Raw genomic sequence first — 26,062 nt, 5'->3', positions numbered from 1 at the left:
CCAAAGCCATGAGGGACAGAGGCTACATCAGGGACGCAACACAGTGCCGCATGAAACTTAAGGAGCTCAGACAAGCATACCAGAAAACCAAAGAATCAAACCGACGCTCCGGGACAGATCCCCAGACATGCTGCTTCTACGCTGAGCTGCATGCAATTCTAGGGGGGGCTGCCACCACTACCACACTCCTGTCCGTGGACTCCGAAGATGGGGTACTCTCCGCCGTGCCTGAGGATTTTGCGGACGGGGAAGATGAGGAGGAAGAGGACGAGCTTGAGAGCACACAGCACACCATTCTCCCCGACAGCCAGGATCGTTTTATCACCCTGACTGAAATACCCTCCCAATCCAATGAAGCCGCAGAAAGGACCCTTGGTGAGTGTACCTTTTTAAATACAATACATGTTATAAAAGCAAGCGTATTTTAATGATTAAGTAGCCCTGAGCACTTGGGATGCATTCATGGCCAGTACAGCTACTGGAAAAGTCTGTAGCGGAAATCCTCCAGGGACATCTCCATGAAGCTCTCCTGGAGGTACTCAAAAAGCCTTTGCAGAAGGTTTCTGGGGAGAAAGCCTTATTCCGTCCTCCATGGTAGGACACTTTACCATGTCATGCTAGCAGCAAGTAATCTGGTATCATTGCATGACAAAACCTGGCAGCGTATGGTTCTGGTGTTTGCTGGCATTCAAGCAACATTCGTTCTTTATCTCTCTGTGTTATCCTCAGGAGAGTGATATCGTTCGTGGTAACCTGGTTGAAATAGGGGAATTTAATTAAGGGGACATTCAGAGGTGGCCATTCCTACTGGGCTGTTTGCCTGTGGCTGAAAAGAAATTCTCCCCGCAGTTAGCCACGCGGTGGGGTGTAGGGCGGGCAATGGTGCTGAGCTGTTCACATTTGGCTAGCAAGGATCTTCCCTGATACCAGCCATGTGGTGGGGGGAGGGGTAAAGTGATCATCCCAGAGAATTGAATGCGGGGGTGGTTAGTTTGGTTTCTGCTGCGGCACGTTAACAGGAAAACTGCAGCACTAAATGGCCAACTCAACGTGCTTTGCTTGGTATGGAAGAGAACAGCGCTGCTGTTATGAAGGTTGCAGAAGCTGAAAGACTATGGCAGAAGTGTCACACAGTACCCTGGCCAGTCATGAAACTGGTTTTCAAAGCTTCTCTAATGTGCAGTGCTTCCTGCTGTGCTCTTCTAACAGCCCTGGTGTCTGGCTGCACGTATTCAGCGGCCAGGCAATTTGCTTCATCCTCCCACCCCGCCATAAACATCCCCTCACAGAGACTGTGGAGCAAACAGCAAGCAGCAATAACAATGGGAATATTGGTTTCGCTGATGTCTGAGCGAGTCAGTAAAGTGCACCAGCGACCCTTTAAAGGTCCAAATACACACTCTACCACCATTCTGCACTTGCTCAGCCTATAGTTGAACAGCTCCTTACTACTGTCCAGGGTGCTTGTGTAGGGCTTCATGAGCCAGGGCATTAAGGGGCAGGCTGGGTCCCCAAGGATAACTATAGGCATTTCAACATCCCCAAGTTATTTTCTGATCTGGGAAGTAAATCCCTTCCTGCAGCCGTTTAAACACACCAGAGTTCCTGAAGACGTGAGCATCATGAACCTTTCCCAGCCATCCCACGTTGTTGTTGGTGAAACGTCCCTTGTGATCCACCAGTGCTTGCACCACCATTGAAAAGTACCCCTTGCAGTTTTAGAGAAATCTGTGTTCATGTCCTCATCACCGCACTTCTGTCGCCTCCTTGCCTGGTTTTTCAGGTGCTGGTTCTGCATAAACTGCATGATAATGCGCGAGGGGTTTACAATGGTCATAACTGCTGCGGTGAGCTGAATGGGCTCCAAGCTTGCTGTGCTATGGCGTCTGCTCAGGCAATCCAGGGAAAAGGGTGCAAAATGATTGTCTGCCATTGCTCTGATGGAGGGAGGGGCGACTGACAACACGGCTTACAGGGATTTTAAATCAACAAAGGGGGTGGCTTTGCATCAAGGAGAAAGAGAATGGCCCCCTCAAGGATAGAACTCAGAACCCTGGGTTTAGCATGCTGTTGATTTCACACAGGGAGGGAAGAAGGGAGGAGAAAATGAATACAAAACTAATGTGGTCTACTTCTTGTTTTGATCCACTTCATCTATCTTTATACATCTTGCTGGCCGCAGACGATGCAGTATGACTGCTGGCCATCATCATCTCCTGGGTGCTCGGCAGAAGACGGTGCAGTTGGATTGCCGGCAGGACTGAATCGCCATGAGACGAAACTTAAAAGGGAAATAACCTGGCTGAGTCACTCCCATGTTTGCTCAGGTGCCCCTGACCGACGTCACCGAGGTCGGCTAAAAGAGCACCCTGGAGTACGGCGACGACGGCTACCAGTCATACTGCACTGTCTGCTGCCAAAAGGCAATGAGCTGATGCTGTGTAGCAATGCAGTACCGCGTCTGCCAGCAACCACGAGACATACAGTGACGGTGAACTGAGCGGGCTCCATGCTCGCCATGGTATGGCATCTGCACGAGTAACCCAGGAAAAAAGGAATGAAACGATTGTCTGCCGTTGCTTTCATGGAGCGAGGGAGAGAAGGGGGGGGGCCTGATGATATGTACCCAGAACCACCCACGACAATGTTTTTGCCCCATCAGGCATTGGGATTTCTACCCAGAATTCAAATGGGCGGGCGGAGACTGCGGGAACTGTGGGATAGCTACCCACAGTGCAATGCTCCAGAAGTTGACGGTTGCACTGTGAGCATTTGTGTGGCGACACACAATCGACTGTATAAAAACGCTTTCTACAAAACCGACTTCTATAAATTCGATCTAATTTCGTAGTGTCGACATGGCCTTAGAGTGTAACAGCAGTCAATGTACAGCAAGAAGAAATGATGAAATTTACTGGGTGTTTACCAAGAAGAACTTATGAAGTCACTATCTAAGTAAGAAGTACTTACATAAGATGTGTGCATTGGAACAGCCTGAAACATCAATCTTCTGATTGTTTCTGAACAGAGAAAATGAAATCAGGTGCCTCCTGCCAGTTCTGTTTGTGTTTGTGCTCTGAGATACAGTTACCATAGAAACTAATTGTGGATATAATTTCACAAATTTGGCCCCACGTAGCGTATGAGTAGACCCCTGTGAAACCCTTTTTCATTTTATAGTTTTTCATTTCATTTGGGGGGAATTTTGTTTGACTTCGTTTTATCATGGGAGGCCCAGGTGGGGTGATCGGGAGGCCCTGCAGTTGCAGAATGAGCCTGCCTGACACTCACTGTGCAGTGGTGGCTCCTGTGCAGTGGTGCTGGGCCTGCCTCCCCGCTCTGGACGGTGTGACCTGGTGCATGGGATCACTGTATTGTGCTCAGGTTTGGCCTGGCAACGCTTCCATCCTGGTGGGTGGCTGGCGCAACCCAGAGTGGCAGTGTGACCCCGTGTACCAGGTCACAACACCTGGAGCAGAGCCCAGCCCCACCACACAGGAGCTGCTGCTGTGAGGTTAGTTTTTTGTTTTATTTCATGTTCTTTCACATTTGTGAAAAACCTGGGGGGTCTATGATGATTCTCTGCACCCCATGTAGAACTGTCCAATAAGCTCAAAGAGCAAACTCCGTGTCTTTAATTAAAGACTCAACCATCCCTTCTCATTTCCTTTTTCCCATTTGTCTACACATCAGTAAAGATGATATATTACTGAATCAAAAGTAAAATGGTTTCTGAAAGAAGATATTGACGTGATGAAAAGACAAAGGAAAAAGTTATTGCACTGGAAATGTCTGCCTCTTTACATTGTTAGCTATGTTCTGGGAACAGTAACCATGGTTCTGTATCAGTCTCTATGCTCTTTGGGATTAGTTAGGCTAAAAATTTGTTTTAGAAGGACTAATTTATCAGATCAAGCACCAACTAGTAAGAACAAAGTTGATCTTCAAGTCCAAGCATTGGTACACTATAAGTTTTAAACACAGTATTTGTTTGCCTTAGTATTAACTATAAATAATTAACTGTATTAACTCAGAAAAAAGACCTAGCCATCACTGTGGAGAATTCACTATAGACCTCTGCTCAATTTATAGAAATGGTCAAAAAAAGCAACCAAAATATTAGAATGCAAAAGGAATAGGATAGAGAATTATGCAGAAACTTTTATAGTACAATTAAATAAATCAACGCTTGGCTTTAGCTGGAATACTGTGCTCACTTTCAATTATCCTATAGAATATAGTAGAAATGGTGAAAAATTACTGGAAGCATAGAATCATAGAAGATTAGGGTTGGAAGAGACCTCAGGAGGTCATCTAGTCCAACCCCCTGCTCAAAGCAGGACCAACACCAACTAAATCTTCCCAGTCAGGGCTTTGTCAAGCTGGGTCTTAAAAACCTCTAAGGATGGAGATTCCACCACATCCCTAGGTAACCCGTTCCAGTGCTTCACCACCCTCCTAGTGAAATAGTGTTTTCTAATATCCAACCTAGACCTCCCCCACTGCAACTTGAGACCATTGCTTCTTGTTCTGTCATCTGCCACCACGGAGAACAGCTGAGCTCCATCCTCTTTGGAACCCCCCTTCAGGTAGTTGAAGGTTGCTATCAAATCCCCCCTCACTCTTCTCTTCTGCAGACTAAACAAGCCCAGTTCCCTCAGCCTCTCCTCGTAAGTCATTTGCCCCAGCCGCCTAATCATTTTCGTTGCCCTCCACTGGACTCTCTCCAATTTGTCCACATCCCTCCTGTATTGGGGGGACCAAAACTGGACACAGTACTCCAGGTGTGGCCTCGCCAGTGCTGAACAGAGGGGAATAATCGCTTTCCCTCAATCTGCTGGCAATGCTCCTATTAATACAGCCCAATATGTTGTTGGCCTTCTTGGCAACAAGGGAACACTGTTGACTCATATCCAGCTTCTTGGCCACTGTAATCCCCAGGTCCCTTTCTGCAGAACTGCTGCTTAGCCAGTCGGTCCCCAGCCTGTAGCAGTGCATGGGATTCTTCTGTCCTAAGTCCAGGACTCTGCACTTGTCCTTGTTGATCCTCATCAGATTTCTTTTGGCCCAATCCTCCAATTTGTCTAGGTCACTCGGGACTCTATCCCTACCCTCCAGTGTATCTACTCCTCCCTGCAGTTTAGTGTCACCTGCGAACTTGCTGAGGGTGCAATCCATCCCATCATCCAGATCATTAATGAAGATGTTGGAAGAAAAAGGCCCCAGGACCAACCCCTGATTGCCACGAGTTTTCACAGATAATGGCCAGTGGCTCTGCAATCACATCAGCCAATTCCCTCAGCACCCTCGGATGCATTAGATCTGGACCTATGGATTTGTGCATGTCCAGCTTTTTTAAATAGTCCTTAACCTGTTCTTTCACCACTGAGGGCTGCTCACCTCCTCCCCATACTGTGCTGCCCAGGACAGCAGCGTGGGAGCTGACCTTGTCTGTGAAGACTGAGGCAAAAAAAAGCATTGAGTACTTTAGCTTTTTACACATCATCTGTCACTAGGTTGCCTCCCCCATTCATTCAGGGTCCCACACTTTCCCTGACCACCTTCTTGTTGCTAACATACCTGTAGAAACCCTTCTTGTTACCCTTCACATCCCTTGCTAGCTGCAACTCCAATTGTGCTTTGGCCTTCCTGATTACACCCCTGCATGCTCGAGCAATATTTTTATACTCCTCCCTAGTCATCTGACCAAATTTCCACTGCTTGGAAGCTTCCTTTCTGTGTTTAAGCTCACTGAAGATTTCACTGTTAAGCCAAGCTGGTTGCCTGCCATATTTGCTATTCTTTCTGCACATTGGGATGGTCTGTTCCTGCGCCCTCAATAAGGCTTCTTTAAAATACAGCCTATGAAGAAGCCTATGAAGAAGAATTGAAAAGATCAAGACTGTTTAAATTTAGAGAGAAGATGAACATTTGAGAGGACAGGATAAACAATTAATTGTATATAGGGCTGTCAAGTGATTAAAAAATTAATCATGATTAATCACACTGTTAATAATAGAATACCATTTATTTAAATATTTTTGGATGTTTTCTACATTTTCAAATATATTGATTTCAATTACAACACAGAATACAAAGTGTACAGTGCTCACTTTATATTTATTTTTTATTACAAGTATTTGCATTGTAAAAAAAAACAAAAGAAATTGTATTTTTCAATTCACCTAATACAAGTACTGTAGTGCAATCTCTTTATCATGAAAGTTGAACTTACAAATGTAGAATTATGTACAAAAAACTACATTAAAAATAAAACAATGTAAAATTTTAGCGCCTGCATGTCCACTCAGTCCTATTTCTTATTCAGCCAATCACTCAGACAAACAAGTTTGTTTACATTTGAAGGCGATAATGCTGCCCGCTTCTTGTTTACAATGTCATCTGAAAGTGAGATCAGGCATTTGCATGGCATTGTTGTAGCTGGTGTTGCAAGATATTTACATGCCAGATGCACTAAAGATTCATATGTCCCTTCATGCTTCAGCCACTATTCCAGGGGACGGGTGTCCATGCTGATGACGGGTTCTGCTCGATAACAATCCAAAGCAGTGTGGACCAACACACGTTCATTTTCATTATCCGAGTCAGATGCCACCAGCAGAAGGTTGATTTTCTTTTTTGGTGGTTCGGGTTCTGTAGTTTCTGCATCTGAGTGTCGCTCTTTTAAGACTTCTGAAAGCATGCTCCACACCTCGTCCCTCTCAGATTTTGGAAGGCACTTCAGATTCTTAAATCTTGGGTCAAGTGCTGTAGCTATCTTTAGAAATCTCACATTGGTACCTTCTTTGCGTTTGTCAAATCTGCGGTGAAAGTGTTGTTAAAATGAACAACATGTGCTGGGTCATCATCAAGACTGCTATAACATGAACTATATGGCAGAATGAGGGTAAAACAGAGCAGGGGCATACAATTCTCCTCCAAAGGAGTTCAGTCACAAATTTAATGAATGCATTTTTTTTTTTTTTAACACGAGCATCATCAGCATGGAAGCATATCCTCTGGAATGGTGGCTGAAGCATGAAGGGGCATATGAATGTTTAGCATATCTGGCACGTAAATACCTTGCAATGCCTGCTACAAAAGTGCCATGCAAATGCCCGTTCTCACTTTCTGGTGACATTCTAAATAAGAAGAGGGCAGCGTTATCTCCTGTAAATGTAAACAAACTTGTTTGTCTTAGTGATTGGCTGAACAAAAAGTAGGACTGAGTGGACTTGTAGGCTCTGAAGTTTTACATTGTTTTGTTTTTGACCACAGTTATGTAACAAAAACATTTCTACATTTGTAAGTTATACTTTCACTACAAAGAGGTTGCACTACAGTACTTGTATGAAGTGAACTGAAAAAAACTACTTATTTTATCATTGTTACTGTGCAAATATTTATAATGAAAAATAATATACACTTTGATTTCAATTACAACACAGAATACAATATATATGAAAATGTAGAAAAACATCCAAAATATTTAATACATTTCAATTGGTATTCTATTGTTTAACAGTGTAATTAAAACTGTGATTAATCGCTATTAATGTTTTTAATCACGATTAATATTTGAGTTAATTGCATAAGTTAACTGCGATTAATCGACAGCCCTAATTGTATACAATAGACAGATTAAGCATTTATTTATTCTCTCAAAATCCAAGAAGGGGCACTCAAGCACACTGACAGAGTAGCACATTTAAAACTGATATAAGGAAATACTTTTTTAAAACAATGAGCAATTAACTGGAGGTACTCATTGCCACAAAGATTTAATTGAGGCCAATAATTTAGTAGATTTTTTTAAAAAAAGGATTGGAATTTGTATGGATAATGAAAACATCTAGAGTTACAACAGTAAAGATAATAAAATCTCTAAAAGTCGGGAAAGGATATAAACCTTCATGCTTCCGGGCATCAGTCAATCTCTGAAGGGATTAGGAAGAAACCTCCCATATTAGTAGATTATACCATAATTTCTCACTTCAGAATTTCTTATACTTGTTTTTCTTAAGCATATGATAATTGCCACTGTTGGAGACAAGAAAACAGATTATATAGACCACTTCTCCGATCCTGTATAGCATCTCTATGTGTCTCTGCCATGTGCCAGGTAGACTTCTTTGCTGCATAATTAGTATTAATCTTGCTGTTCAAGCATTATTTCCCTCCATTAATAATTTCCAGTAGCAAACAGGGGTTTTGCTGTAAAAACAACTCAATTGCAGAAAAGGCATAGTGATTCCTCTGTACCTTTTAATATAAAAAAAAATGCCAACATACTAGAGGAAAAGATTAAAACACAAGATGGAGATACTTAGACTTTTCACGGTTTTAAATTCACAAACTTTAGCATGAGATGAATACAGATAGAATAAGATACTGCTTTAGTAGAGCACAGAATTTTCCTAATTTCCATGGGCAGGTGGAATCTGAATTTGATCTGATGAAGAAAACTGTGAAGAGATCCATATTACATGTGCTATAATTCAATCCACAATGAGGAAGTAAGTGTAATGAAAGAAAAAGATGTGTAAATGTAAGTGTGACCGAGGTCCTAGTGGGCAGCCAGCTGTGGTCACTCAATTAGGGTAAACTGTAAACAATGGGGCAGCCAAACCCCAAAAAGCTGGTGGCCATTCCAACACTTAGATTCACCAAGCCAGCATAAAACAGCTTCTTTATTACCTTGCTGGTTACTCAGAAGTCCAAACAACACAGTTCCCTTAAAGTGATCCTGCCTCAGGCCTCAATCCAGGTACCCACATCGAATATGATGAAAATTTCTGTAAATCTTATTTCATCATATAAAAGAAAAGGTTCTACCAATCCCAAAGGATCAGACACATTAACTCCCAGGTTAACGAATGGTTCAGATCTTACCCAAATACACGCAACAGCCAATTCTTATTAACTAAAATCTAAAGGTTTATTTATAGAAAGAAAAAGAAAAGTTAAAATTGGTTAAAGGAATCAATTACATATAGTAATGGCAAAGTTCTTGGCTCAGGCTTGTAGCAGTGATGGAATACTCTGGAGTACATCCACAGCTTGGATGGGTCATTCAGTCCATTGTTCACAGCTTCAGTATGTAGTAAAATTCCTCCAGAGGTAAGAAGCAGGACTGAAGACAAAATGGAAAAGATGCAGCTGCCTTTTATAGTCTCTTGCCATGCGGCCTGTGCTTCCTTTGTTTCAAACACAAACTGCCCAGCACATGGCTTGGAAGCCTTAGAGTTCTCTTCAGAGGCATTTCCCTGCATGCCTTGCTGAGTCATAAGGTGTATCTGCCTTCTCTCAATGGGTCAGTTGTGTAGCTGATGGTCCTTAATAGGCCATCAAACAGGTTAGGCTGTGCTGATGCCAAACTGTCTAGAGGTGTCACCCAGAAGCATGGCACAAGTTTGAAATATGGACATACATACATATCTATAACTCATAACACAAGGGTGATACAAACATATAAACAGATTATCATATCTGGCAAATTATGACATCTTTGCAGATATCTTACATGACATATCTGGTTCATTACTTCATGGGCGTTACCCCAGAAGCAAACATTTGAAATCCAGATATAAAGCCAATATGTATAACTTTAAATACAAAAATGATACATGCATACAGATAGCATAATCATAACCAGCAAATCATAATCTTTTCATAGACATCTTACTCTACAACCTTTGAACAATGTTTGCTGCAAATATATAACAGTGGTTGCAACAATGATCTATATGGTCATATTTTAATCAGATAAGTCACACCCCCAACGCAAAATTGGTGCAGGAAGTGGTGGTTCAGACACTGCTGAATGCATCACAGGAATTTCCCACTCTTGGTTCTGTATTGCTACAGCTTCTAACCCAATATTAGAAGTATCAGTATATAACCAAAATGGTGTATTAAAATCATGTTTAACTATATTGTTGAATCCCTTTACAAACCCAAGGTAAAACTTGGTTAGACCGATAGTGGATTGGATCTACTCATGAAGCATAATTCTTGTATGTTTCATGTGATCTTGCCAAGAGCTAAAGAAAACAGCTAATTTTTTTATACAAGCTTTGGCAAATGTTTGGAACCCAATTAGCAACAACTCAATGGAGGTATTAACATTCTTCATAGTGCAGGAATCTTGGTATTTAGCCATGAAAGCAATATGGTAGTGTGCCTCAGTTTCCCTTCTCATACAGCACATTAGGTTTGCAACATCTTTTCTTCTGCGTACAATTCCAGATTAGTTACAGGCACTAACTGTAAAATATTAGTATCACAAGGTCTTTTAACATAAAGTGTGCTTTTATGTATTACTCTCAACATGTTCAAGGGTTTTTCCAAAAGATTAGGCACATTGTACATTTTTACAGTTCTTGGTATTAGCAACATATTAGTCAAAAAAGTTAATATTAGCATTAATATTAACATTAAATTAATTGCAGGGGTACATTTACATTTATTTTTGTCACGCCATGCCTTTGGCTCAATACCATTGTGGTTCTGGCATTTTAGGGTTAACCTGTGGCTTTCATTAGCATGATAAACTTTTCCCCTTTCTTCCTGTTCTGCAGCATCAAAATCTGAGCTCTTTTGCTTAACAGAATTCATTGGCCAGCTGGGTGTGTCCTTTTTGCTAACAGCTACAGGCAGGTCTTTCTCCCCTCAGTCAGTCAGGTCATTTGCATCAACACAGACACTAGTTTGGTTACTAGTTTTCAGATCCTTATCTGTTACCAATTCCAAGGCTGGACTCTGTCTTAAAGAGATACCATCCATTTTCACTAGCATGTTAGGCTCAAGGCTCTTTTGTCCTTCTATGACCAACCTCTGCTTCCACATGGAATCAGATGTCAAGTTCACAAAGAGACTACAAGACATATCCCAAGTGTCTAGAGATGAGAGTTTACTTGCTATCCTCTGTATTCTCGAGAGATTAACTGCACAACTGTCCTCCTGCTCTGCAGAGTCAGCTGTCCAGTCTTCCCTCTGAACCTGAGATACAGACTGTTTACTCAAGAATCAACATGGAGACAGTCCTGTTCCAACACCACTGTCTTCCCAACAAGCTGGTTAAGCTTACAGGGCTGTTTAAACTCCCTAACAATTTTTATTCCATCTGAAATCTCCTCAAAGCTATCCACACTGGGGGCTAGTCTACACTGGCAACGCTAAAGCGCTGCCGGGGCTTGTGTGGTCGCCGCGCAACAGAAGGAGAGAACTCTCCCAGCACTCTAAAAAAACCCACCGCCACAAGGGGCGTAGCTACCAGCGCTGGGACACTGTCTACATTGGCGCTTTACAGCGCTGAAACTTGCTGCGCTCAGGGGTGTGTTTTTTCACACCCCTGAGTGAGAAAGTTGTAGTGCTGTAAATTGCCAGTGTAGACAAGCCCTGGGTCTTTCCAAAGCAAAGTCAGTGGATCTATACACCTCAGAAAGAGTCTGGCAGTTAGGAACTGAAACAAGCCTCTCAAACAAACTGTTGCTTTCTAAAACAAGAAAAGGAGGACTTGTGGCACCTTAGAGACTAACAAATTTGTTTGAGCATAAGCTTTCGTGAGCCACAGCCCACTTCACTGGATGCATTCTAGTTTCTTTATACAGTACAGTGATTCACCCTGAGTTAATCAAATCACTTCCACACCCATCAGTTGCAGCAAACTGCTTGCAAAAACTACCCTGAAGATTTTTCTTTTCAGGAATCTTTCTAAGCAACAACCCATTTTTCACAGAAATTCAGCCCTTACCCTTTTCACCTAGGGCCTGCTCGAAAGGAACATTTTCCTGAGCAACAACAGACACTTTCTGGGTTTTGCTTAAATCCAGAATCACCTCTGGCCCATCATGAGGCAAGCTGATAGACTCACTGCACAAAAAGTCAGAAGCACTTTCTTTCCCTCTGCCACACACAAGCATAGGAATCGTTCCCTCCTTGTTACAAGTCTACACCGTTAGTAAATCACCTTCATGCTCTCCTTGTGCCCTGGCTATGATATCAACCTGGTTAAACACAGTTGTCATACCTTTACCCAGCAACACACTAGCAACAGGCAAAATAGAAGCACCAGAATTGCTTGGTCTCTGGGAGCTATTTATGACCTTAACTGGACGCAACCTAGTTACAATGTCACCATCCCTAGCAGACACAAATTTAGGAACACTTCCTTTCTGGGCTTAAGTTGTATCCAGGACTAGCTTTGGGTCAGCTGATAAATTTTCAACCATCATAGGCTGACAGGCTTCTTCTGTCTGCTCTGCAAACAGAAAAGAGCTGGAGAAACATTCCCCTTTAACAGACAAACAGCTTGGGATATCCTTTCCTTTTTCTCAGGACACAGGGCTGTTCACGGACAATTGCTTGGAGATTGGGTAGCTCCCCCCCTCCTTTTGTTTTTAAAGACTAAATAACTTTATTGCCTGGTCAAGCCTCCCTCACCTTACAGTCATTGTTAAACAGGGACAACGTGGGACCCGGGGGGCACACCCCAGCCAGAGCCACCCCTGGGAACAGGGGCTGCAGAGCCCCCTAGCTCTTCCCTCTCTCTTGTCCCTGATCCAGTATTAATAATAACTTAAAATAAATTACAGTGAGCAGCAGATGCATGCAAGTCATTACCCCTAACAGACATAGGAACATTTCCTTCACTGTCACAATTCTCCACACTGGTAACAGGTAAGGTATAGGGATACTCATGTTCCACTAACCTTGCCTTCCCAAACTGCTGATTAGACAAAGCCATCAGCTCAGAAGGCAGCCTAGGCTCATCTAAATGTTCTTTGCCTTCCCCTCCCTTACCAGATAAACTGCTGTTTTCCACAAATACTGTCTTATTACAAAAAGAAAAGGAGTACTTGTGGCACCTTAGAGACTAACCAATTTATTTGAGCATAAGCTTTCGTGAGCTACAGCTCACTTCATCGGATGCATCCCAGGTTAACGAATGGTTCAGATTTTACTCAAATACACGCTACAGCCAATTCTTATTAACTAAAATCTAAAGGTTTATTTATAAAAAGAAAAGAAAAGAAAAGAAGGAAAGGTGAGAGTTAAAATTGGCTAAAGGACTCCATTACATACAGAAATGGCAAAGTTCTTGGATTAGTGATGGAATAAACTGCTGGCTTAGGTCAAGTCTCTAGAGTACATCCACAGCTTGGATGGGTCATTCAATCCATTGTTCACAGCTTCAGTTTGTAGCAAAGTTCCTCCAGAGGTAAGAAGCAGGATTGAATACAAAATGGAGAAGATGCAGCTGCCGTTTATAGTCTCTTGCCATGTGGCCTGTGCTTCCTTTGTTTCAAACACAAACTGCCCAGCATATGGCTTGGAAGCCTTAGAGTTCTCTTCAGAGGCATTTCCCTGCATGCCTTGCTGAGTCATAAGGTGCATCTGCCTTCTCTCAATGGGTCAGTTGTATAGCTGATGGTCCTTGATGGGCCAGCAAACAGGGTAGGCAGTGCTGATGCCAAACTGTCTAGAGGTGTCACCCAGAAGCATGGCACAAGTTTGAAATACAGACATACATACATATCTATAACTCATAATACAAGGGTGATACAAACATATAAACAGATTATCATATCTGGAAATTATGACATCTTTGCAGATATCTTACATGGCATATCTGGTTCATTATAAGGTGGATAGAAAGCTGGCTAGATTGTCGGGCTCAACGGGTAGTGATCAATGGCTCCATGTCCAGTTGGCAGCCAGTATCCAGTGGAGTGCCCCAAGGGTCGGTCCTGGGGCTGATTTTGTTCAATATCTTCATAAATGATCTGGAGGATGGTGTGGATTGCACCCTCAGCAAGTTTGCAGATGACACTAAACTGGGAGGAGAGGTAGATACGCTGGAGGGTAGGGATAGGCTACAGAGGGCCCTAGACAAATTGGAGGATTGGGTCAAAAGAAATCTGATGAGGTTCAACAAGGACAAGTGCAGAGTCCTGCACTTAGGACGGAAGAATCCAATGCACCGCTAGAGACTAGGGACCGAATGGCTCGGCAGCAGTTCTGCAGAAAAGGACCTAGGGGTTACAGTGGACGAGAAACTGGATATGAGTCAACAGTGTGCCCTTGTTGCCAAGGCGGCCAATGGCATTTTGGGATGTATACGTAGGGGCATAGCGAGCAGATCGAGGGACGTGATTGTTCCCCTCTATTCGACACTGGTGAGGCCTCATCTGGAGTACTGTGTCCAGTTTTGGGTCCCACACTACAAGGAGGATGTAGAAAAATTGGAAAGGGCAACAAAAATGATTAGGGGACTGGAACACATGAGTTATGAGGAGAGGCTGAGGGAACTGGGGATGTTTAGTCTGTGGAAGAGAAGAATGAGGGGGGATTTGATAGCTGCTTTCAACTACCTGAAAGGGGGTTCCAAAGAGGATGGCTCTAGACTGTTCTCAGTGGTAGCAGATGACAGAACAAGGAGTAATGGTCTCAAGTTGCAGTGGGGGAGATTTAGGTTGGATATTAGGAAAAACTTTTTCACTAGGAGGGTGGTGAAACACTGGAATGCGTTACCTAGAGAGGTGGTGGAATCTCCTTCCTTAGAAGTTTTTAAGGTCAGGCTTGACAAAGCCCTGGCTGGGATGATTTAATTGGGGATTGGTCCTGCTTTGAGCAGGGGGTTGGACTAGATGACTTCCAACCCTGGTATTCTAGGATTCTATGATTACTTCATGGGCGTTACCCCAGGAGCCAACATTTGAAATGCAGGTATAGAGCCAATACGTATAACTTTAAATACAAAGGTTTCAGAGTAGCAGCTGTGTTAGTCTGTATTCGCAGAAAGAAAAGGAGTACTTGTGGCACCTTAGAGACTAACCAATTTATTTGAGCATAAGCTTTCGTGAGCTACATGCATCCGATGAAGTGAGCTGTAGCTCACGAAAGCTTATGTTCAAATAAACTGGTTAGTCTCTAAGGTGCCACTAGTACTCCTTTTCTTTTTACATACAAAAATGATACATGCATACAGATAGCATAATCATAACTAGCAAAGCATAATCTTTTCATAGACATCTTACTCTACACCTTTGTACAATATTTGCTGCAAATATATAACAGTGGTTGCAACAATGATCTACATGGTCATATTTTAATCAGATAAAATCACAGTAAGCTATGGCTCTGTCAACTATGATAGCTGTATGGTACTTTACTGGAGACGTCTAAGAAGAAAAAATGATAGGCTGGTTGCAAATAAATTTCCCAAACCTGCCAATTCTTCTGAAGAAAACTGCCCCCAAACCAAAAATTATGTGAATATGCACACATAGATTAAACCTGGTGAACAAATATCTTAGAACAGCAGAGGGTCTTGTGCTGGAATGACAAGGCCTGAGCTGTCATGTGCCAGCGAGTGTTGTCATGAACTGACTGTTAATTGGGTATTTGGAAATACTTTCTCGGATTTACCTACAAATAAGTGGTGGTACTAAAAAAGAGTATGGCCACAAGTAGACAAGTGGTTTCTTTCATGCTGAGAATGAGACTACTTTGCAAACGGTAGTCTCACTTCTTTTGCTCAGGAAGGGTTTCGTTTCATTCCTCCTTGTCCGCACTTGACTTGACTTACGGTCTGTTCTCTGAATCCAACATAAGTTTAGGGCTAAGAAATCTACTTAACCAGGAACTATTTGGGCTATGCCGTTCAATGTGGGGGGCAGCGAGCACTTCTGGCATTGGTTGGGTATTTTTTGTACACAAACAAACCTCTAAAAATCTATATATTGACATAGGGAATCCATTAAACTTCTCGGTGCAGGGACTGTCTATGTGTTTGTACGTGGCCAAACATGAAGGGGTCCTGGGCTATGATTGGGGTCCCAAGGCCCTACCACAATATAAATAATAATAATTCTCTTCCCATAACTCCCATGCTCCTTTTTTGGGGAGATCGTACTCTGGATGGCATTCTACTTCTCTGTTGGGTTCTACCTTGCCTATTTGATAGGTCATGAATTCCCTGGTGAGCTACTGGAGCTCCCTGCTATGTCCTTTCAGCTTGTGGTTTGTTAGAATGGAGGTATAATCTAGCGTAACATAGCTTTGATGACGGAAAACTGCAGCTTCCACTGAACTACACCAGGGAGGGCAATGATACAAAGCCACTACCTGGGGTGGGGTAGGACAGGCACATGTAGGACACACAGGACAATAATAATAATTATACTCACCTCGCTCACAAGGGTGATGTGAGACTTAATGGGTGGGACCCAGTGCATGAGTCCTTAGACTTTCAATGAGACTTGTGATCCTAAGTCAGCTGGTGTTTTTTTGAAAAGCCCACCCAATATCTACTCAGCACCCTGAGATCTTTGGACAGAAGGCTGAAAATAAGCATAGTGTGCTATATGCTTTGCTGCTTAGTACATTTCTTGTGATTATCTATTTAAGAGCTTGCTCCAGATGCTTGTCTGAGCTCCCTTCTCAAAGCTCTGCTTTTGTTTGTGAGCACTTCTAATCACATAGGGTTGCCATTCAGCATGCCAAAAGGAGCCAGGGTAAGAGGAATTTGCTCTTTGACCTGCAGGTCTCCCCTCTGCTGAGACACACTTGGTTTTTGTTTTCTATTAGATGAAAATTGAGAAAAACTGAAGGAGGTAAAAATGAATTTGTCCCCATCTCTCTCTTGATGTTTTGCGCACAGGTCAAAATTCAAAACTCACCACTTTTACCACTTCAGCATTTTAACCATTCACACAGCTCTAGTGACTGGACATTTTGAAAAACAGCCATTTGACTTGATACATTTTTCTTTTCTAGTCAAAGTGGAAGAAAGGGTGTTATACAGGGAGATGGCCTGGATGGTCTAACAGGTCTTTTCCACCCCTGAATTCAATGATACCCTCATTACTATGTCTTTCAAGACCTTCATCCAGCTCTGTTTAATTTTTAAATCAAAAGGCAAACATTTAAATTTAAAAATTCTAACTGTGTCCCTAGTTCAAAAGAATATTTCTGATGTTTTCCTTACATACAGAAAAAGGGATGTATTTTGGTTTCCTGGTTTTGCAATGAAAGTTGAAACAGTGATTTTGCGTTATTATAACACTCATCATTTCTCCCTCTAATTTGGATGGTTTTTAATAAAGCTCCATTGATTTCACTGAAAGAAATCCCTCCTGGCAAAAGCAGAACACACACGCTGATTGCTAAATATGCGGCAATTATCATATTCAGCAGCACACTTTAATATCTTATTTATAGATGTATCTATCTATAATTTGCTTTAATTAAGTTGCATTGATTTTAATGACAGAAGCAGTCCTCAAAGAAGGGGTGAATGTTATATGATCCTATCAATACGGCTCTGCCATTGTTTGGACATAGGATAGCACCTTCAACACTTCTCCGTTGTATACTCTTTTCTTTTTCAAGTGGCTGTGATGACAAACCCAAATGACGTTCAATGGAAGACCTCAGAATTGCCTCGGAATTGTTTGACTGAGATCACTTTGACTTCCCTAGTATGTGCTAAACCTACATACAGGATCGATATGGAGAATGAAAAAGGAATCAATGTTTTCCATGTGCTCATGGAACCACACTATGGTTTCTGAAGAATTTCTTGCATTTGTTTCTATTTTAGATTAAATTTGGGGGGTGTAATTTTATATTTGTGTCTTAAATTATTATATGATGCCCTGAATATCTTATGTTGCGTGGGGAGGCAACTAATTCTTACCCTTAGCATCTCCTTGAGAGCTCAGAATAATGAGCAAATATTTTAGGGACCTGATCCAACAAATGGCCGCGTGTGCGCTGACCTCTGTGTCTGCACAGAGCCCCAGGTGCAGGGTCAAGGCCTCACTTATTTTTAAATTAATGCTCTGTGGATTCATGCTTATAAGGTGCTGAACATTCTGGACCTGATCCAGCAAAGTACTTAAGCACATGCTTAACTTTAAGCACATTTGTAGTCCCATTGATTTCAAGGGGACTACTCACATTCTTAAAGAATTAGGTGTGTGTTTACATGCCGAATCCAGGCCAGAGTACTTAGCACTTTGCAGGATCAAAGACTATGAGCGCCTACTAAAAGCACAGTAATACCTTCTTTGCCTATTATTTTTTGACAATGTTTGTCATAATTTTAATAGCATCAAATTCCCCTTGGCATAATCCTGAGAACTGAGATACACCTGCAGCTCTCCTCAGGCTCACTTCCTTTTTTCAGTGAAAATATATAATTAAAGCAGGAACCATAGATGTTTTCGCACACACTTAACCACCGTTCTAACAGTGGAGAACCCTGTGTCCCTATGTCCAAATTAATCCACAGGGGCTATGCGGATTACCCCTGTTGATGATCTGTCTCAGACATTTTTAGGACAGCCAGTAATATACTGGAATGTCTTTAAAACATTACCTCTCATGATCTTAATCTATCACCCACTCTTAGCGTGCATACATTTTTCACACAGAGTGAAAAATAAGCGCTAGTTTTCTAAATCACTGCATTTCAGAATACATCAACATTAAGTTTGTGAGCATGATCCATGGTAAAGAATTATCCATGTTAAAACGCAAGGGCATGATCTCAAAGGAAGAACTTCAAGGCAGCAACGCTAGCTCATTTTCAGTTTCTGGTCATCGTTTTTCATTCACTGATTACCGCTATAAGCGTTGATTAATAGTTGTGTTCATGCTGCTAGAATGCATTTCCCTTGGGTGAAGAAAACATTCTTGTATAAAGAAGAAAAGATAATAATCACACCATCCTTCCTCTTTCCCACAAAAAAAAAATGCACAGAGACAGGCACATCAGAGTTACTGATGATCTTGGTTTCCCTGGTTAGTGGTTTCGAACAGTTTTGCTTAAAAGATCAGCCAAAGTAGTCAGAATATTAATTTGACAATCAGCTTGCTAGACAATTAAGTGTTTCTTAATCTCATGAGCCTTCTTCTTTTGTAAAAACAAACAAACAAAAAGAGATAGAAACAAAAGGGCTTAGATAGTAGTGTTGCTGATATACTATAATTTTGTTTGTCACTATCCCTCTTCCTTATCCCAAAACCATCAATGACAACTGTGCATCAAACTTGAAACTAGTAGGGCTGATTAACTTAGTATTTGTTTTTTCTCCTCAATAAGGCCCTAGCTCTTACTCATTGAGGTGAACTTGTGATTTAGATACAGAGAAAAATTCTTTATAAAGACAATAGACTGAGGGACTACAAATGCAGAGTGAACTTTAAAAGGGAAACAGGCTGATCCTATACGGTGGTTGTGTTTAAAAACATGGCAACTGCCGTAGCTAACTAGAAAACCTGATCTCATCATTTGCCATATCCCCTATAACTAAGTACAGAGAATTCAGCAAAAGGGGAGATGAAGTTATCTAAGGCAAAACTAAAAAAGGTTTTGAGCGTAGCCACTCTGAGTGGATATTCTGTTTTCCAAACCTCTGCTCAACGATCACCTGGTCCCAGATCCTTAAGAGCTATCAGTTTCCTCTGCCCATGCTAAATTAGATCATTTCCTGGCCCGTGACTTTCTCCCTGGGTGGCTTTTCTTTCCATTAATCCTATAATGTGTTTTTGATAATTCCACCTCTTAATTGTCTTTAATGAACACCAGATTGGTGGCATCCTCACTCACAATACTTACTACTCACGGTTAAAACAGAGAAGCAGAGACCCTTCAACTAGTAACAGAAGAACTTTAACCCTTCCCTCCCCACCCCCAACCTCAGTAGAGAGGCGGATATCATATTCACATTGTTTCATCCCAAACCTCTGAGAAGGAGCAGCGATTTAACTTATGATTAACTTTTTTGTAGGGAGGATTGGGGGGAAGCAGCACAGGCCATCTCCCTTTTAAGTATGTTACAAAATGCTGTGAGCCAGTTCTTCCCATCTTTTCAAAAATCTACCTTAAATCCAACTCTTTGTGTTAGCCTAGGATTGAGTGGAAGCCCCTTTTGGCTCCTCCCCAGTCTCGCATTCTTTGCTTTTCCCCTCACTGTAATTAGTTTACAAGACTACTTATCCACATGATTACCGCTTTTAAATTACAGTCTTCTTTTCTTTTACTCCAGTTCATCATCTTACATCATTTTGACTGGCTATCTGTGTACCCAGTTCTATCAGGCATTTTCTCATTATGTTATCTCTTCATATAAAGCATTTTGAAATACAGTACTTTATATGAGACACACTGTATGGAGTAAATTGAATTGAATTTTTTTTTCTCAAAGTCAGGGGCTTGCAGCATCTTTCTTCAGCTAAGTCAGCAGAGTTCTCAGCACCCAATACCCGTATGCAACGGCTACTCTTTGCAGCACATGCTTTATGAGGGAAAATGGTACTGTAATGTCAGAACCTGGGGAGCAAACAGGAGAGCATCTCAAGATTTATATTCATTATGGTGATGGCAGGCTAAAGTCTCCAGTCCAGCTTTTGTAGTATTTAACGATCAGAATCTGACTCTGATATACTGCCATATCTGCCTGCGTCTGGTGTTGATGCTGGATGCGGGGGAGGTTTATGTGTGTTGGAGAGGGAGGGAAATAGCAGGGCATGGAACGAAATTGCAGAGCAAGTGGTGGAAATAGACAGCGAAAAGCTTCCTACAGTTAGGCAGACTCACAGGGGAGAGAAAGCCTTTCATTGTCTATAAAATCTTGCCTTGCTGGAGGTCCTCAAGAGTAGAAGGCGTAGCCTAGAGGCAGTAAATCTCTCACTTGTATTATTACATTCTAAACACTTAGCTACTACACCAACCAGTGCACTACCTCAGGGAAGAAAAAGGAGGTAGAGGGGGAAAAACAGAACAAAGAAAAAAAGCAAGCAAGCTAGCAGATAAAAGTGGAAAACAAACCCCCTCCACAATCCCGCCCCCCAAACAGCTCATGTTAAAGAAAACAGCAAACAGTTATCATCAAGTTGTTAAAATTTAACCCCAATTCCTTCTATTGTGATTTAACAGCACACTGGAACAACCTTCTTAGAATTTCAATGGTTAGTCTGCATCACCGGGTATTAAATCCACCTTAATCCTGTTAAACACCGATATGACTAAAGAGTCTCTCTCTCTTGCAATGGCATTATGACAAAAGCTCTCCACACTGCCAGTTCAATCTGTCTAAAAAAAAAAATCCCTGGATTAATACTGAGCAAACTGCATCAGCATGAGCAGGTTTCAAGAGCAGTTGCTTTCCATATGCTCTGGCATCAGGTTCTTTTGGATCCTGTGGTACCAGTCTGCAAATGCTACAGACATTGTTTCTCATGCTTGCAACTGCTGTTGGGTGGCGACCTTCCTTGCGTGCTGATACCAGTTGAGCAGTTGGTATAGTTTCTCTGTGATCTGGTACTGTCTGTTGTTTGCTGGTACCAGATGGATACCAGATGGGGTATTGTGGGCAATGCCTTCCCTGTGTTCCAGTCCCAAAATCACTGCCGAGAGGGTCAGTCTTGTCAGTTAGTGGACTCCTAAATGCCACTTCAAAGCAGAACTCTGAAAAATCTCAACATCTGTTCCTTACTCCTAATGACCTTAAAAAAATGTTATAGTCATACTTCCCTTTACCCAAGCAGTTACAATACATCTGCAGGAAAATACAACCTTCCAGCAGCTTGCAGACATCAAACTCGCTCCTGGCTAATGGCAGCTCCAGAAGCTACCACCTCAAGTGCTACGGTGAGGACTGAATGTGAAGTATAATCAACATATTCTTTTCCTGTGACAGTGCCACAACACAGAAGTTCAGAGATACAGCAGGGCAGCTTTCAAACAGTATTTTTAGTGGCAAAATGGAACAACAAGAAAACAACAACTTTTAAGTGCCTCTGAACAGTATCAGGGATACCTTAATACTGAGCACAAAGCACGGAGAGAGAAGAAAAAAAGAGAGAAAGCAGTGGAGGAGATCTGTTATAAGTATTAATTTTTGATTTGGGTCTTTCAAGATGTTGACCTGATTATCAAACTGGAGACAGAAGTAAAAAGGTCAGCTAGTGGTTCTGAATGCTGCATACCACAGTTACTTCCAATGCCATTTTGTAAGATTTTTTTCTAAGTTTACTTAAGAAAACACAGGCGCGCTTAGTTAAATTATCTATACACTCAGCACTAGAATGATGTCTGATGGAAAATATAGCATATCAGAAAATATAGAAAATCAGCACATCAAAGCATATTCCCCACCCCCCAATTTGCTTCATAGAGAAGTTATGATAAACAGGTTATGTGTTCCCTAAGGTTACCATGGAAACTCTTTCTTTTCAGGCCATCATTTACAAAGGTAAAATTTGCATTAAAATATGATGGAATTTGATTTTTTTTTTGTTAGACTCAAGTGGGGTCATGCTCCCATACAGTATAGCTATTATTTCAAACTTGGGAACATATGTTGAAGGGAGAGATCTATTAATCCCTGCAAGCACCTGGGTGACCAATTACAGTTTAATTGCTAACTTGACAGGTATCTCCCTGGCAAATTAACGGAAAATACTTTGAAAATTAGCTTCTAATGCAAATAGAAATGTTAATATGGAGCTGCTAGTTGGTAGCCACCAAAAAGTACTTTATTAATTCCTGTGAAATCATTCCTCAGGAAAGGCGGAATTTAGATTGTCAAAATTTCTGTTTTGCTGACAGCAGGACAGAGACGTAGGGCACGGTCATGTACTTTGGATGATACATGTGTATGACTTTTTTTGGAAAATATGTTGTAAAATTACTGTGCATTAAATGTAATTCAAGTAGAGGTATCCACATTGAATAGAAGCAATAGTGTCTGCAGGGGTCAGGCTCTGCTTAGCTTGTTTTGAATGACCTTGGGTGACATGGGACTTCTGACATTGACTTCACTGGGGTCAAGATTTCATCCTGATCTTCATCCGCTGCTGCTGTGATTTGTTCCTGGGAATAGCTTAATGTGTAAAACTTACTCACTCTGTTCTCAGATACCAAAGGCCTCCATGTCCCAAAGTAACTACGCTCACATTAATTACAGATACTTTCAATAACTTACAAGGGGGCACATCTAATAGCCTGCTGAATATATGATTATATTGTTCACAATAATACGATGTATAATAATTATGACAATCACTACTTTTGGCACAGCAAATATAATGCTGAAACGTTTAAGAGTAGAACAACGTTCTCATGATCAAAACTGAACTAAACAGAATGTCAGCAGAAATCCTGGAATATCCTCTCTTTTACACAGTCACACACACAACTAGCAGATACTGGTGGTATTAATACAGAATTTAATATGCTATTGGTAACACATTTGTGGTGACCTAGCACTTCAGGGTTAACAGATTATACACCACGATCACCTGGGCCTTAATGGAGGAGGTTATAGAACCCATAACCTTCTGCCCCAAAAAGCATTCAATCCTCTACCACTTGAGTTAAAGGAGAATTTCATTAGCTATTGCCAGTGTGGGACATAGAACATGAAATTCAGCAGCAATGTAGTGGCTGTGACACATATACACATTAGTTAGACCATTATTTACATCACAACAATAGAAAAAGGTAACAAAACATAAACTGCGGCATTTGCCACACTAATTGCCCAATAAATAAATGGCTGATCAGCAAGTACCATAAACACACAAAAACCAGCTTAACATCAAAGTTGATCCCTCAGATCAGGTTACTTTGAACAAGTGTCTGTTATCATGACTCAGACAGAGTCCTTCTTTGTACTGGTAAATTCCTAAGCACAGAGACTTTACAAAAAAAAATCCAATTTACTAAAGTATACATGCACATAAAAAAAAAGATTTTAAAATTAGAAATGCAAACACAAAAAGAATTAACTAAGACTCTTTGCAGAACTCCTTAACGCAGCACATTCACTAGATGAGGGAATGATTTTTAATTAGAGTTTGCAGTGTTGTGGTTGTTATGCTGGACTCAGGCTAGGAGAGACAAAGTGGGTCAGGTAATACCTTTTATTGGACTAACTTCTGCTGGTGAAAGAGACAAACTTTTGAGCTTCACAGAGCTCTGTGGAGCTTGAAAGTTTGTCCCTTTCATCAACAGAAGTTGGTCCAATAAAAGATCTTACTTCACCCACCTTCTCACTCTTTTCATTACATCACATTTTTAGCATTAAGGGGTCAGTGCTCCTTTTTCCAAGCTCCCATTGACAACTAGAGTTGGTCACAAACATGTGGACTGAAAATTGAAAAAGAGAATAGGTCTTGGACAAAAGAACCAAAGTCATGAAATGCATCAGCCTGACCTGGTAAATGGAGTTTTCTTCTCCAATTTTTTGTACTGTATTTCAATGCTGTCTTGTTATTAGATTAGCATCTGCACTTCAGACCTTACACTAGGAACTAATAAAGTTATCCACCCAATCTCTCGGTGTCTGAGTCACTGACTTTATTTTTCATTCTAAATAATTATAACAATGTCGCCTGTTTGTTGAGAAAAATCAAGCCTCTATATATTCATAGATAATTGCTTATACACAACATCCAGCGATACATTCTAATTACTTTTCACATCTTTGCTGTGAAGAAATCTTGAACTGTCTAGTGTTCTCAACTGCCTGACAACAACATACCCACGCTACTTTCAAAGCTCAGTGCTACTGGACTTGTGGCCATGATGTAATTTAACAAGCAGTTCTGCTAATGCATTTTGCAGTGAGCATTTCCTTCAGAGAAACTTTAAGGAAATACATCTTATAGCTTACACTGTAACATAACCCCCCCCCCAAATCCCAAACCACACCACAAAAAACAAAACAAAAAAACCCCACAACCTCCCAACTATATAGATATATCATAAAAAGGTCAGTCCAAAAAATTAATGTTTTGAAAATATATTTTAAAATATCTTCAGTAGTCACATATTTAACTATAGCTATGTTATTTTACAAATGAGAGAGCTGTACTTTGGCACACTCTCAATGAAACTGTTGCTTTGCATGACCCATCTCATTTTTGGCCTCTGCTTTATTCCATGAGCTAGGCATAAACCACTGTGGGCTGCTGCACTTAAGTTATTCTGAAAACTGCCTTCAATTACCTTAAATGGACAAAGTTTTGAAAGTCCTTACTCAAAACGCCTATTGATTTCAGGAAGTTTTCCTACGTAAGGACTGCAGGGATATGGAACAACATTTACCCTCTCATTCAAAGTAGCTAGGTAATTTTCTGGACCTTCTGTAAGATATTTTAGGGAACTTGACAGATCAGTATCACATAAAAATGAAGACATACAATATAGAGAGATTTGTATACAACACTGCAAGAGTTAGAAGCCAAAAATGTCAATTTATTTTAAAAATATAATAGATATTTAATATTAAAAGTGAAACCTTTTGCAACTCCCGACCATATGGGGATCTGACTGAGCCTTGATTTAGGTCTTTCAGACCCCAACCCAACAAAGTACCTGCACAGTCCCACTGATTTCAGGTGCTTAAAGTTAAGTGCTCTGCTGACCAAGTCCCCATTCCAGAAGTAAGAAAAAGTCCCTTAATAGTGGCCTGAGGAAGAGGGAGATCAGTTTTAAAAGGAAGTCTACTTTTTGTCCCCACTGTAGTCAGAGTTGTGAGCAGCTATATTTGATCCTATGGTATATGGGGCATTGACTTGCTGGAGGTCAGGAATTGAGCTGTCATCCAGGAATACATTTCTGCAAGGGAAAGGGAAGGTTCAAAGAGAGAAATACTAGCTCTGACAACTTCTCATGAATGCTCAGTGTTAAAACCCTAATCCTCGTTCACTTTCCCTATGATTCACGCTCTCTCACATATGAGGCCAGCCTGAGAGCTGGCATATTTATGAGTGTGTGCACACACGTTCATGTGTGGAGTGATTCTTAGAAAAGCCAGCAGGTGGCTAGAAAATTGGAAAAACTGGACTAGAGATGGTTTGCCAAAATAAAGGAAATAATTCTCAAAGAGCCAGCTACCTTACCACTCAGGTAAACCACATTGCCCCACTAGCAAATACAAACCCACAAATAAATACACGTAGGTTCAAGCTTTTAAAGGGCCTTTTTTGTATGCAGAAAACTATGCACCAAATTACATGCAAATGCCTGTTTGAGCACACA

The 26,062-nt window shown here is 41.3% G+C and overlaps 1 protein-coding gene across 5 annotated transcripts in view; it reads right to left on the bottom strand.

Moving 5' to 3' along the window:
• The window catches only part of PARD3B (par-3 family cell polarity regulator beta), a 607,862-nt gene that overhangs the window by 40,146 nt on the left and 541,654 nt on the right, over positions 1-26,062 (bottom strand). Inside the window, exon 22 of one of the 5 annotated variants that reach the window (XM_084642619.1) lies at positions 13,031-13,838. The exons of 1 other annotated variant lie outside the window; for it this stretch is intronic. In XM_084642619.1, the coding sequence (XP_084498745.1) occupies positions 13,665-13,838 (174 nt within the window). In that variant the 3' untranslated portion in view covers positions 13,031-13,664. 3 more of the 5 variants (XM_084642620.1, XM_084642621.1, XM_084642622.1) reach the window with 3 other exon arrangements.

This window comes from Lepidochelys olivacea (genome assembly GCF_965140295.1).
Source record: "Lepidochelys olivacea isolate rLepOli2 genome assembly, chromosome: 11".
In the NCBI taxonomy this organism is placed as follows: domain Eukaryota; kingdom Metazoa; phylum Chordata; order Testudines; family Cheloniidae; genus Lepidochelys; species Lepidochelys olivacea.
The sequence above is the reverse complement of the archived record's forward strand: the minus strand, read 5'-3'. Positions and strand labels throughout refer to the sequence as shown.